Source organism: Desmodus rotundus, chromosome 2 (assembly GCF_022682495.2).
Source record: "Desmodus rotundus isolate HL8 chromosome 2, HLdesRot8A.1, whole genome shotgun sequence".
Classification (NCBI taxonomy): Eukaryota; Metazoa; Chordata; class Mammalia; order Chiroptera; family Phyllostomidae; genus Desmodus; species Desmodus rotundus.
In genome coordinates, this window is record NC_071388.1 from 117,190,819 (window position 1) to 117,206,355 (window position 15,537).

Here is a 15,537-nt window from a genome sequence, read left to right on the forward strand (position 1 = left end):
AAATGGGGTTTCCAAGTGGAAGACTGTGATGATCTCTAAATTAGTAAAATAACAGAAAATTGATAAATTTCTATTTCTTTAATTTGTTCTAAAGTCAGCCAATATATATGGACCATAGTTCTATGTGGCAGAAAGGAAAAATATACCAATAATTTGTATAGCCAAAAAGGAAAATTTAGAGCCACGGAATTCTGTTTAGAAGTGAACCATCTATAGAGCATTCCCTGAACATCCTTTATTTAATTGAAAACCATCCACATTCACTGCTCAGAAAAATCAATGTTTCTTTTGTTCCATTCAACTGACTTAACAAAAAAAGATTTATTAATCCCACTAACCTGATGAAACACTATTAACATCTTAAGCATGTTTCCAGGCTTTTTAAATGCAGATAACTCACAAGTCAAAAAACTAGATCAAACATATATGTGGAATTATAATACTTATTTTATAATAGCTTCTTATGAACATATTTCCATACAAGTATAGACCTACATTACCTATTTCAATAGCTGCAAAGCAACACATAATTTATTTCACCAGCTCGAATGATGTACATTTGACTTCCCCCATTTTTAAATGTTATAAACAATACTAAAGTGAACACCCTTGTGTATCTTTTGTTCTCTAGTCCAACTGTTTCATTAGACACCTTTACTAAATGTAGAACCATCAGGTCAAAAGAAATACATGTGATTTTAATAAGTTTTAGTTTAAATTTTTGTTTTTAGCAGTCAAACATCACAAAGTTTAAAGCACAGGTGGCAAACACAAGGTCCGAGGGCCGAATCCGTCCCTCTGCCTTGTTTTATCCGGCCTGGCACCTTGTTTCTGCCTGGTGACAGCGCCAATCTCTTGCCTAACTGTTAAGGAGCACTTACATTTATATGGTCCTAAAATTACTTTCAGCCCTTTGAAGGCAACCACAGGGCTAATGTGGCGCCCAGTGAAAATGAGTTTGACAGCCCTGGTTTAAAGAGTTGACTAGGTCTATAAAAGGAAGACCAGAAACCATTTCTTGTGTTCTTCCCCACCATTTCCCCCTCTCTAGAGTCAACTTCTTTCAGCATTTTAGCTATATCTTTTGTATCTGTACATCATATTATGTAGTATCTGTACATAGCACCCCTATTTTTTCTTTAGTTTTCTTTTTAGACATATCTAACTTTCTACTTGATGAGAATTTAGTAATCTTTTATCTCTTCATCTGCAGTCCCAAACACATATTTTCCATTAAATATATATTACAGAAATAATGTTGGATTATTTCCCTCATCTTTGTCCCCATCCTTCATATGCATAATAGATTCAAGAGTCATTTTATATACTATATCCATGGATACATTATGTCCTTTAAAAGAGGACACTGGATCCAAACTGGATCTCTGCTTGGTTTCTTTCCCAGGAGTCTGTAATTTGTACAAGCTTAATCACAACGGGGTGCTGAGCTAGTAACATGTAATGTGGAAATTACTAGCAGTCATATCCTACCCACATGGACTGAGGAACAAAACAGTAGTAGCTGTACAATTTTTATTTAGCAGAGATTTAGGAGTCATAATTTTATCTAAAGGTAGAGTGTGTCTGGTAGTGATGTTACAGGAGTTGACCTGAAGCTACCACTAATTACACTATTTTTATTCAAACTAATGTATTTGGAGTGGCTTGAGAGATGAGGCCTATTCAATGTACAAAAGGGTTTGCACTGAGAGAGAGGAATGGAACATTCACATAAAAAACTAGAGATAAAAAAATAGTGACTGATGAGTTTTTTCTAGAGGTCTGACTGTATTCCTGTCCTTGGGTTTTGTGAGACACCTATATAGCTCCATGATAATTTTTTTTCCTTAATGGAGCAGTAAAAACTATTAATTTTATTTACCTCAATCCTTGAATATGTACCTTTTAATATGTGACAAAATGAAAACTGCAAATAAAACATTTTTGCTACAAACTGAATTATGATGGTTTTCTAAGGAGAAGCTGTATTTATGCTTAAACCGGGGATAGTTCACAAGTTAAGCACCCTGTTATTTGCACCCAAAAAAGTCCTTAAAAACCAAAACCATATATTATGATATTCTTAATTAATCTTGGCTGTACTCTTCAAACCAACTTTGAGGTTGCTGAAAAGCACCAAAAAAGGGCACATCTGGCCTCTTTCTCTTAGGCTGCTGATTTATATACATTTCCAAGGGGCAGGGAGATAGTTAAATGATAAGGCTGCTGACTAAAAAGTCCTTGTAGACCATTTAGGTAAGGCAGGCAACAACATAAATGGAAAGGTGCTACATGTAAGAGCACTAAAGATAAGGCATCAGTAACTAAGAGCTGTCCTTAGATGAGCATAAGGTTCATGAGTGCTGAAGCTGAATGGGTACCTAAAATGTTTTCTCTATTTCTGTTAAGAATGTTCATATAAAAAGTTAAAAAAATTGTCCTTAGAGGAAAAAAATAATCACTGGTACTATTTCTATTTAAAGTAAATTTTTTAAACATTAGAAGGCAAATAGAATGTAAGTAAATAACTCTAAATGAAAAATAAGCAAACAAAATAGCAAAATGAATAAAAGATATATCTGTCTACATTTTGCTGTTTAAAGGATTATGCTATTAAAATCTATTAATACTTTAGAAGCACTGAAAGTCATAAACAGCTTCTTTGTAAAAACAAGGATTTTAAAAACTCTTATAGACGGAATAAATAAAAACTAACTTCTTAGCAATTTAAATATTCAGCCAACAGCATTAAATACTTGGCATATTGAAAGAAATGACTTAGTTATTTCCTTTATTTATTAAACTAATAAAAATAACATAAGTACATATTCTTGAAAATACAATTTACTTGCAAGATTTAGGTAACTCACAGGTGTTCCTGGTGCTACTCGGGACACAATCACAGGCATCTTCTGATCATATCCTCCCTTAAAAACAGAGCAAATCAAATATTAGTCAAATGTTGGCAAAATAGACATATCTTAATTTAAAAACTGAGTACAATATAAAATTAGATTACCTTTACGTTGAATCCAAATCTTCCATTTTCATCAGGTTTCATTCTGATTAGAACAAGATTATCATGTGGAATACCACCATTAGGCTTAAAAACACACAAAAAAATAACTTGTAATTTTCTTCATTTATAATCTATCCTTCATATACACATGAAACATGCTTTTTTGTATGCTGATATTAAATAGTATATAAAGAATCATAATTTAAATTAAAATGTTAACTCAGGAAAGTAAATTTTAAATAACAGGACTTAACAAATGGCATGGTCCCGTAACTAGATACATTATCTCATGCCTCTATGCTACTGCATGCTAGATAGTCAGTACCAAGAGGAACAGAAGCTTTACCAATTAATTTTAATTCATTAATTACAATATCTCTATAACCTGGCTTGAAGCTTTATATGTAGTAAGTGTTCATAAGTGTTACTCCGTCAGGTTCCTAGAAACAGCTTTATTGAGATGTAATTCACAAACTATACACTTTACCCAATCAAGGTGCATTATTCAGTAATTTTTACTGTAGTGAAAGAATCATACAAACATACTATTATTTAATTTTAGAATATTTTCAAACTTTCAGCCAAGATGGAGGTGTAGGTAGATACACACTGCCTCCTTGCACAACCAAAAAAAAGGACAACAAACTTAAAAACAAAAAATAACTAGAACTGCCAGATAATCGAACTGCATGAAGTCTGAGACAAATAAGGAGTTACAGAAGAAATATGCATCCCAACTGGCAGGAGGGGTGGAGATGAGGAACCAGGGTGGAGAGGATTTGTGGTAAGGTGGCTGCTGGAGGACGGGAGCCAGCAAGGTGGCATCTAACACAGCAGGTGGTCCCACATTTATGTGCACATAAGCCCGGAGGAACAACTGGGGAGTGACACAGACCACGCAACCCAGGGATCCAGTGTGGGGAAATAAAGCCTCAAACCTCTGACTGAAAAAACTTGTAGGGGTTGAGATGGCAGGAGAAACTCCCAGCCTCACAGGAGTTCGCTGGAGAGACCCACAGGGTCCTACAATGGACACAAACCCACCCACCTGGGAATCAGCACCAGAAGGGCCCAATTTGCTCATGGGTAGTGGAAGAAGTGACTGAAAGTCTGCGGAGAGCTGAGCAAGCGGTATTGCTCCCTCTCCGACCGCTCCCCCACATATAGTGCCATACCACAGCCAAGTGGGTTGCCCCGCCCTGGTGAATACCTAAGGCTCCGCCCCTTACTACATAACAGGTGTTCTGAAACAAAAAAATATGGCCCAAATGAAAGAACAGATCAAAGCTCCAGAACAAACACAACTAAGTGATGAAGAGATAGTCAACCTATCAGATGCACAGTTCAAAACACTGGTAATCAGGATGCTCATGGAAATGGTTGAATATGGTCACAAAATAGAGGAAAAAGTACAGAGAACCAACAGTGAAGGGAAGGAAACTGGGACTCAAATCAACAGTTTGTAACAGAAGGAAGAAATAAATATTCAAGCAAAACAGAAGGAAGAAACAAGAATTCAAAACACTGAGGAGAGGCTCAGGGACCTCAGGGACAACTTTAAACAGTCCAACATCCAAGTCATAGGGGTGCCGGAAGGAGAAGAGGAAGAGCAAGAAATTGAAAACTTATTTGAACACATAACGAAGAACTTCCCTAATCTGGCAAAGAAAATAGACTTCCAGGAAGCTCAGAGAGTCCCAAAGAAATTGCACCCAAGGAAGCATGCACCAAGGCACATCATAAGATTAAAGGAGAGAATTTTAAATAAAAGCAGCAAGAGGAAAAGGAGACAGTTACCTACAAAGGAGTTCCCATAAGACTATCACCTGATTTCTCAAAAGAAACATTGCAGGCAAGAAGGGGCTGGAAAGAAGGATTCAAAGTCAGGAAAGGCAAGGACCTACATCCAAGATTACTCTATGCAGCAAAGCTATCACTTAGAATGGAAGAGCAGATAAAGTGCTTCCCAGATAAGGTCAAGTTAAAGGAGTTCATCATCACCAAGCCCTTATTACATGAAATGTTAAAGGGACTTATTTAAGAAAAAGAAGATGATCAAAAATATGAACAGTAAAATGACAACAAACTCAGAACTATCAACAACCAAACCTAAGAAAAAAAAGACAAAAACAAACTAAGCAAACAACAGGAACAGAATCAGAGAAATGGAGATCACATGGAGGGTTATCAGTGGAAAAGGGTAGGGGGAGAATGGGGGAAAAGGTACGGGGAATAAGAAGCATAATTGGTAGGTACAAAACAGTCAGGGGGAGGTTAAGAACAGTATGGGAAATGGAGAAGCCAAAGAACTTGTATATATGACCCATGGACATGAATGAAGGTGGGGGAATGCTGGTGGGAGGGGAGGTGCAGGGTGGAGGGGAATAAAGGGGAGAAAAAAATGGGACAACTGTAATAGCATAATCAATAAAACATATTAAAATTTAAAAAAAAGAATACTTTCATCACTCCCAAAAGAAATCCTGTATCTATCAGCAGTCATTCCTTAACCCCTCACCCATTTCCTAAGTCTATTGAACCACAAATCTATATTGTTTTTATAGATTTGATTATTCTAGACATTTCACATATATAAAATTATATAACATATGGTTATTTGTTACTGCCTTCTTTCACTTGCCATGTCTTATGCCTGCTCTTTGAGTGTATCTGGCTAATTCTACTTATCCCTCAAGACACACCTCAGAGATGATTACTTCTGGGAAGGCTTTCCTTAACCCCACAGATGGATAAGTTATTTTAATACACTTGTGAATTCCCTATAGTCACTTCTAATTATAGAACTTGTATTGCCTTCAAATTGTCTTCCAACTTTCTTGGTATACATCCCATCCCCTCTTTCATACTCAAGAGTATTGCTATAGCAATTCTCTACTCTCCTGCATTATCCATTTCCTTCTCTGGGAAACACTCTTATTTCTCCCATTAAAATAAACACATACACACACACACCTCTTCTCTGGACTCCATTTCTCAATTCAGCTACTGACCCATTTTTCTCCTTCCTCTTGCTGCTAAACTTCTTGAAAGAGTTGTTCACATTTCCTGTCCCTCTCATACTGTCCTCTCAAAGTTGGGTTTTTACCCCCACATTCCATCAAAAGTTTTCCAATTATGGTCACCAAAGGTTTTCACATTGCTCCACTGTTCAATTCTCAGTCTGCATCTTACTTGACTTATTAGTAGCATTTGACAAAGTTGGTTATTTTCTCTGTGCCTTCCTTCCCATCAGTCAGTTGGGTACCTTTCTATCTGCATCTCCTAAGTCTCAGTTGCTGGTTCTTTCATCTCCCTCATGTTTACAATTTAGAGGACTAAAGGCTCAATTTCTATAATCTCTTATTTAGAAATCTACACACAACGAATTTCCTTGGTGATGTCTTCCTATCTCATGGTTTAACATACTGTCTATATGCTATCAGCTCTCAGTCATAACGCTGGCTTGGTCCTCTGCCTTCAACTCCAGAGTCATTTCTCCAAATGGATTTCTAACAGACATCTCAAACTTAACATGTCCCAAACTGAGCCCCTGATTTTCTACCCATGCCCACTCTACCTGTAGCCTTTCACATCTTCCATACCTGCTCTATCTGTGGCCTTTCACAGCTTAGCAAATGGCAACTTCACCCCTCTAGTGGTTCAGGGCAAAAAACTTGATGTTATTCTTGGTTTCTTTTTCTCTAGCACTCTTCATCTTATCTATTAGCATATTATGTCAGCTTTACTCTAAAAATACACCCAGAATAAAGTCGTGTCTTATTCCTTCCGTGGCCACACCTGGCAAATCACCATTGCTTGCTTGGAATATTTCAATACATCATAAGTATCTCTACTACCCTGCTCTCAGTCTATTTTAAATAGAACAGCCAGAGTGATACTGTCAAAATGTAAGTGACATTATGTTACTTCTCTCAAATTTGTATTTGCATCCTATCTCACTCAGGGTTAAAAAACAAAGTCTCTGTAAGACAAGGCTTTTAGGATCTGACCCTCTCTGGTACCTTTCTCCACCTCATTTGCTCATTTTGCTCTAGCTGCACTGACTCCCTTGGTGTTCCTTGACTGCATCAGTCATACTCCTATCTTTGTACCTATTATTTCCTCAGCCTATCTATATGCCTTATCACTAAGTTCATCCCTTGCTATACTATCTAATATGCTATATACTTAAATTATTTACCTTGTTTATTGTGTATCTTGCCCTTTCCCCAGAATGTTAAGTTCCTTGTAGGGAGAGGTTCCTTTTTTCTATTTTATTCCACTGAATCCCAAAGCCAACAACAATCATGGCAATAGCAGGTACTCATATAATTTTTGCATGAATTAAAAAACAAACTGTACTGTAGATTATTTTTCCTCTACCTTCCCTCCCTTCTCTGCCTCTCTCCTATCATTCTTTCTTTTCTTTCTTTTTATTGATATCAGAGAGAGGGGAAGGGAGGGAGAAAGAGAGAGAGAGAGAAACATTGATCTTGCACATGCCCTGACTGGGGACAGAACCTACAATCCAGGCATGTGCCCTGCTGATTAGAAACAGGACCCCGTGACCTTCTGGGTTGCAGGAGGATGCCCAACCCACTGAGCCACACTGGCCAGGGCTACACAGTAGATTACTTAACAGCAGGGACCACGTCTCATTTGTCTCTGTAGTCCCAGTTCCCACCAAAGTACCTTAGCACACAGAAAAACCTGAATAACTATGAACCAATGAATAAATGAACAATACAAAAGAATCACCACAGAGGAAACACTAAAGTTGCCATTTTTGGTAAGGATTCTGCTCTCTTTTTGATGTGTCTATGGTGGTGGAGCAGTAAGTCTGGGAGAACAGACTGGCTACCTCTTGCCTTTCACCTTTAGATAATGTGGGAGGGTCACAGGTGAAAAAATGAAAGGGCTACATGTGTGATGACCGCCAGAAAGTTCTGGCACTGTCAATACCTGCTGTGGACTCCCTCTCCCTGCATCTTATTTTATTCCCTGACGTTCCTGTAAGTCTCCTGAAACATACCCATATTTTGTCTGACCTTATCTTTCTTCATGAACACAATGTACCCTTAAACTTTACTGACAATCTCACTTTTGGTTTATTTACCTCTACCTGAAAAAAACAATAAAAACTTGTACATCAGAGGATTATAACAATTTACCATTTGTTGTGGTAAAACTATGTTTTCTAAGGCAGAAGTGGCAATATAATTTGTAAATATAGTCTGTAGAACAAAGACCTATACTCAATTTCAAAAGGTAGATGAAAATGATAGTCTCTGCATTCAGTGGATTATAATGAAGTTAATGGTATTTAATAGATTATTAGCATTTGTTCTAGAATGTGTTCTACAAGACTAAACTCAACATAAATTTGTTAATAATTTACTTCTAAAGAAATGAGCAATTTTATAAATGATGATAAAAGGAAATTCCAGTTAAGTTATATCATGGTACAATTAATGTGCAAACATATGATGAAAAAGAGAAAATAGTACAATATAATTTATAGATAAAACATGCCACTATATGAAAAAAAATCATTTATGATTTTAAAATTTCAAAGAAATGTGAGAATATATGAAGCTACTTACAGTAGATTTTTCAGGGGAAGATGGAACATCAAATGCTTCATTAATATGGTTTTCCAGATCTTGTTGAGAATGTGAATAATGAATTTGGTTCCAACTGGTTTTTTTTGATTGTTTGGGTGGTAAAGCTGGAGGCTGCTCATCTCCAGGGGCCTCTTGCGATCTAGATACGAAAAAAGGAAAAGAATGAATATTTTGGAAGTTGTCTTATAGAATTGCTATTTTAAAAGCTAGAGTCAGGCAACTCAGACATTTACAGTGTATAGTAGGAGACAAGCATTTAATACCATAATGATTTGCAAATGCCACTGTTTAATGAAATCTTTTCTAAATTTAAGGTTTAAGTAGCAAATCCAATTTCCTACTTTATCAAATCTATAAACAATTCTTCATATAATAAAATATACTTTAAGAGTATCTATATGGAGATATTTATTAATTTACTATAACAGTGTACACACCTTTCCGAAAACCGTTTTAAGGTATTTCAGTGTAGTCATATGGGTAGCCAGGGAACAAGGCAGGCAAAGAGAAATCAGACCTAGAGTTGAGCCATTCACAGGTAAAACAACAGGCAGTCAAGAGAAGTTGTGATTGGCCTGATTTATTTAAAAATAAAACATGATTCATGAAAGTAGTAACTCAATGCTATAACAAGGATTAGAATCTGAGTAAGAATGCTGAGATCACTGAAGACACAAAACTGAATGAGACATTACCAGAGTATGTAATTTAAAGTGAGAAAGAAAAATCCAAATTAACATTAGAAAACATAAGCCTCAAACTGTGACAGCAGGTATTGATAAAAAAGAGCGAGGTGTAATAGGGAAGTTTCAAGGTAAAAATCATAGCTTTTACGAACAGAGAACAGACTAATGGTTGCCAGAGAGGAGAGGGGTTGGAAGACTGGGTGAACAAGGTGAATGGATTAAAAAGTACAAATTGGTACTTACAAAATAGTCAGGGGGATGTAAAGTACACCACAAGGAATATAGTCAGTAATATTATAATAACTATGTATTGTGCCAGGTAGGTACTGAAAGTATTGGGGAGAGCACTTTGTAAAACATATTTGTCTAACTACTATGCTATACACCTGAGCTAATAGAAAATAATACTGGATGTAAACTGCAATTGAAACTAAACTGAGCGAGCTAACTAACTAACTAACTAACTAACTAACTAAACAAGCAAGCAAGCAAGCAAGCAAGCACAGTATATGTTCACATTAGTTGTGAGTTTTTCACAACGACCAGAAGGGAGAACCAGTGGTTCCACCTGTGCGCTAGAAGGCACACATCCATGAAGTTGTGAAGTTGAGAACAGGCAAGGGGAAAATGGTTCTTGAGAAGAGCACTGACCATCACTTGGGTTATTATTTATCTCTGAGATGGCAGGTCCTTTAGGAGACCTGTTCAAAAATTCTTTTTCTCTACCCCTTCCCATTTGACATTAGGCTTGGCCACTAAAATGGCCAATAAAATGAGAGTCCAAGTGGTATGCTTCTCCTTTTGAAAAAGAAAGCTCTAAGAAATAGCTCTGGAATCATTATTCTTCTCTCTTTCCTCAGCCATGATCAGCCATGTCCCAAAAAGGGGCTGTTGTCAGTCTGGGTCCTGGAATGAACATGACATGGAGTCAAGCCACAGTGGACCCATGATTTATATAAAATGTAAGAAAGAAATAACCTTTGTTATAAGTAACTGCAAATTGGGATGATGTGCTACCACAGCACAATTTAGCTCAAGAAAACTAATACAGAGATTACTGCCATAGTGGCCCTTAGATACATGTGCTCTCACTTGGTAGAGAAGCTGTGAACTTATTTAGAGACTCGCTGCTAGATACCTGGTAGATACTGGTAGCGAGCTAAAAATGTGATTAGTGCCAAGGAAGTCAGCCAGGAGTAATAACGAATGGTGTAACTCGATGGTCTTCCAGGGAGGTTTCTCCTAATGAGAATATAGTTCTTCTAAAATTTTATAAGCTAGTATAAAATATAATCATTTATAAGGCTTAAATAACAATGCGCATCCAGCCTATCTTTGTACATAGTCTGCAGAACATAAAATGCTCTAAATTCTGATAAGCCTATTTAGACTTCTTCAGAGAACCTATCTTTCCTTTTTAACAAAAGCTTCTTTGTGGTCTACTTTGACGGCCAGTGATTCCAGATACCAAACATACTAGTTTTTATTCCATTAGTTTCAACTGCCAAGAACCCATGCCTCTAAGATTCAATACAATCAAACTGAGGGTCCAGGAAAATGTTCTTACATGGATTTCAATACAGACACGAACCTCAATCATGCCCTGCCACAAGAGATGAAGATGGACACCCCTTGGCAGAGCCTCAAAGATGTGACATTTCTAAAAAGTAGTTGATTAAAAGCCTCCAAGACTTCACAAAAACCAGAAGTCCGTGGACTCCACATATTTCAATCAGTAAGTCTCATTCCTTACTTAGGCAACGTGAATAGAAACTTTATCTAGTTTTGCATAGGGCTGTCACACCCAGGAAACATTTAGCTTCAAAACTAAAGGTCTGTAGAAAAGAGTATAAAGGCTGAGATCAGATCAGAATGGAGTCAGAACAGCCTTCTTTCTTCTTGGTCCAGTAACACGGTCTGAATACAGTGCCAAAATATACAACAGGGACAAAATGATGCCTGATCTGCAGTGCAACATCAAAGTGAGCCAAACTTGGTGGATACTGGAATAACTACGGCAACGCTCAGTTCCAAGGGAGGGACAGTACTGACATTATGGGACATTTTGCTAAAACTGTTGAATCTGCATTTCTGGAGTGAGAGATACAGGCACATATGGCCAAAAACAACAACAACTAAAACAGTAACCTCCCAAAGGGATTTTTATTATGTACTTCTGATTAGAAATCACTGTCCTAGAACAGTGATTGCAAATTCATGGCTTGTAGGACAATTTTGGCAAGTATACAATTGGCCCATTCATTGTTTTAGTAAAATGTGAGTTAATTGATGGCATTAAAATTATACATAAATCTTTATTTCCAGAATGAAAAGTTTGGGAAGTTCTGGAAAGAATCGACCTGAATTACAAATTGTCAACCACTGGACAAAGCCAAGTGGTAGCTGCTGCCTTTAAGTGCTCCATAAGCATTCTGGTCCACATAAATCCCACCCCGGGTTACTTACCAGACCCCAGTGAGTATAAGCTCTCCTTTAACCATTCATAGCCACAGGAAGACACAGACAGGAAGACAGCCCAAGCATACAGGCTTGGGTTGCCATTAAGCCAAATTCTAAAGAAAAGGTAAAAAGAATGGAGTCCAGACAAAGGATCAGCCAAGATGTTATCAGGAAAGAAGAATATTATTTTGCATTTCAGATCACGGGTTATCTACTTTCCGTCACTGTTTTATGTAACCTTCTTGTTAAAGTAACTTCTCAGAATATAGTGGACAAGTTTTCCACGTGCTTGATTGCTATTAGAGCTAGGTTGGTCTGGGAAGGTTCTACAAACTAATTATGTGCTTTCCCAGTAATTGTTTCCCCTTTCTACGTTTCTAACTTCAATAACCAAACTATCACTCTCTACCTACCCTCTGACCTACATACCTACTTAGCTACCTACCTAACATACAGTCTCTAAAAATAATCAAGAAGGACATTTAAAAAAGATGGCAGCAGAGTAGGAGGATATATTGCATACCTCCTCCCAGAATCAAATTGGAAATAAAACTAAAGAGAGGACTAGACACCTAAAATAAATCAAAGACTACTGGAAAAGAGGCTTTTAATCAAGGACAGAAAAAACGAAGAAGAACACCATGACCAATAGGAAGGGTGAAATCATTAAAGGGGCCAACCCCATTCACATGAGTGGCTGGCTGAAGCAGCCACATGGCTGTTGGAGCTTCCCCTTGAAAGGAGAGAAGTGGGGAACACAGGTCCTGCTCCCAAACACAAAGTGCCAATGCCGGAATCAGCAGGCCACGTAGCACCCAGCAGTGAAAGGCTGTGGGGTTTGTCTCACTTGGGGAGACAAGAGACTCACTGGAGACAAAGCCACTATTTCCCCCCCCCCCCTTTCTTAATTCTTAAAGGGGAAAGGGGCCAAAGTACAGGTCTTGAACTACCTGGGCCCCAGTGAAGGGGGAGTGGTGCAGACTGCAGTCTCATGAGAACAGTCTAGAGTTGGGGAGCACTGGGGAGCGACACTGGGGAGATGTGGAGCTTTCAGTGCTGGAATATACCTGGATTCTGCAGCAGTCATCATGCTTGAGAGGAGCAAGCCCTTCCCAGGAAAAAAGCAATTACCTTACTCCTGGCAATCCTGGTCCCTCCACCCTGCATCCTTTTCCCCGTTACATAGTTTGTTTTGTGTGGGTTTTTTTTCTTTTTTCCTTTTATTCTTTCTTTCCTCCCATCCTGTATCTTAACCCCTGCTGAGGAGACAGCAGCATATGCAGACTCAGGGGGTGTCAAGAGACTGGCTGTAGGGCACGGCCATACCATAAACTCTCCTGGGAAACAGACTGGCACTTCTCTCTCACTGGGAGCCACAGAAAAACCCTCCTGGTTTCCTACAATGCAAAACCTGGCCTCTGGAGGCCCCATCCAATAGTCTACTGGGGACCCCACCCTGCTGAGTACAGGGAAATAATACTGAACAGACTCAGACCAGTGGCTCGGGGGAGGAGGAACAACTAACCATCTTCCCTGGAATCTGAAAGGTACCTGTCACGGAAGGTCCAGGAGTCCCATCCTCCCAACCCCACCAGAAGCCCTCTCAGAAACAGCTGGGTCTGTAACTAGGCTAAGTCTGACAACAGGCCGGCAGGCAGAGGAGGGCAGAGACAGAGAGAGGCGAATCTGGTGGTAACTTGTGTTGTTTTTTTGCTACATACCCCTGGACCTAGTGCTGTTAAAACCCAGATGTGCAGAACAGCTTGGCCCATCCTGGGCATAGCCAAGTTTGGAGGAATCAGCCACAAGCTGTGAATCGCTGGGAGCTCCAAACAGGCTGCGGAAGGCTAGATGAGGACAGCACCTGACACTGGAGTACCCCAGCCTCAGACTACAGGAAAGACATCCATAGGGAGAGTCGAGCAGGCAAGCACTAAACTTCTGAGATGAATTCCACTTTGTTCTTTTTCATTTTTTCTTTTTTTAGAATCAGGGAATAGACTGACAGCTGTAAGAAGGAAAGAGAGTGGGGGAACTGATTGAAGGAAGATGAAGGGATTAGTCAAAGAACATATATGAAGGAGCTATGAACCTAGACAATGGTGAGGGGGCTGATTATGGAAGTGGGGGGCAGGCTGGATTGAGGTGACCAAAGGGGATAAAAGTAGGACAACTATAATAATATAAACAATAAAACATTTAAAAAATAAAATGGAAAAAAAGGTCATCAAAGATGTCAACACAGGCTGCTGAAATTCATATTTTGGGTAAAGGTTATCAATCACATTGTAAAGACATATTTCAAAAGTATTAACTCAATTTATTGTAACAAATGATAACTTCCTTCTATGTATCTAAGGTAGAGCTGTCAATCTTTATATAAAGTCAATCTATTACTTACTCAAAGAATTATTTACGAAGATGACTTTCACAGGTAAACCATGCATTATAATTAGAAATTATAATACATTTAAATAATATCACAAAACAGGCCAGGTCTAATAAAATATACTATTTCTAGGCTAAAAAAAATACAAACCAAACCTCCACCCTAAACTCAAAAGCAAAACAAAACAAGCAAAAAACACCTGCTAAGTATAACAGAATGAAGACACATCGTACACATGGGAAGAACAATGAAGTAGCATAGTGGAAGACAGCCCCATCAGAAATAACAGCTGGTACCCTGAAAGAAGGGATGTATAATTTAATGAGAAGCCAGCATCCACTATTGGGCATTCTGAACAGGTCTAGAGAAATAGAAACCACATCCCTCTGTCTAAATATAAATAAATAAAATCTTTAAAAAAAGATACAGATAAAATTCTAGTTCAAAATTCAGGCTTCTCAACACTTTGGTTAATTTATAATGACATTAAGAGTATTTCAAAGTAAATACCATTTCAGACAAATTGCAAAGTAATGCTCAAGGTGATTAAAAAAGTGTGTATAAGCTCTCAGGGATGTGATTAATATAAGAATAGAGTTGAAAATATCCCATTATTGTATTTGTAGGAATCTATTCCAGAATTGAGGTCCCAGACCTGAGATTCTGGGGTTCAACCAAATTCCAAGTCCCTGATCTCAGCTGCCAAATGCAAGTAATGGAGACTTTTGCCAGAGACGGAGGGTAGGTAAGTTCAGTGTAGCTAGAGGAGAACCTGCAACCAGTCTTGTCACAAGTACAACATACAAGATGGTACATCCCCTGAGTTCCAACGGCTTGATACTTTCATCTGTAACCTCTTTGGTTTTTTTATTTCCTTGTCCTAAGGCAGCCAAGTACTATTAGCCGGTCTATAAGATTAGCATGGAAATTGGGTTAAGTGGAGTCTGGTGATGAAGTTATCTGTGCCAGTAGCTCAGAAGGGCAGAGGGAAGGCACATCTTTGAGGACTAAGTTAACGAACTGAACTGACGTACAAACAAAGCTGTGGTGACTCATTAGATAAGACTAGAACGAGACAGGCCAGGAAAAAAAATGACTCAGGGAAATAGATTAAACACTTGAGGATTATGAAGTCTGCATAGTGCTTCTCATGATTAGGGACATGAGGACAAAGTGGAGATTTGGGGAATTTCTCATTGTGTTACATCAGACACCCCACAGTTCAAACATGCAGACACATGAATGGTTGATAAACACTTATAAGCTGCCAGTATAAATCATCCCAAAAATTAACTGAAAAAGTTATATAGTTATTATAGTTAATATCTACTAAGCATTTTCTCTGCTGAACTATGCATC

The 15,537-nt window shown here is 38.2% G+C and overlaps 1 protein-coding gene across 9 annotated transcripts in view; it reads right to left on the minus strand.

Moving 5' to 3' along the window:
- The window catches only part of PTPN4 (protein tyrosine phosphatase non-receptor type 4), a 249,822-nt gene that overhangs the window by 48,437 nt on the left and 185,848 nt on the right, over window positions 1-15,537 (minus strand). For all 9 annotated transcript variants that reach the window (XM_071220645.1, XM_053918579.2, XM_053918581.2 and 6 more), the window contains 3 exons: window positions 8,623-8,782; window positions 3,020-3,103; window positions 2,871-2,927 (listed from right to left, as the gene is read on the minus strand). In XM_071220645.1, coding sequence (XP_071076746.1) covers window positions 2,871-2,927; window positions 3,020-3,103; window positions 8,623-8,782 — 301 coding nt within the window. The remainder of the gene's footprint in view (window positions 1-2,870; window positions 2,928-3,019; window positions 3,104-8,622; window positions 8,783-15,537) is intronic.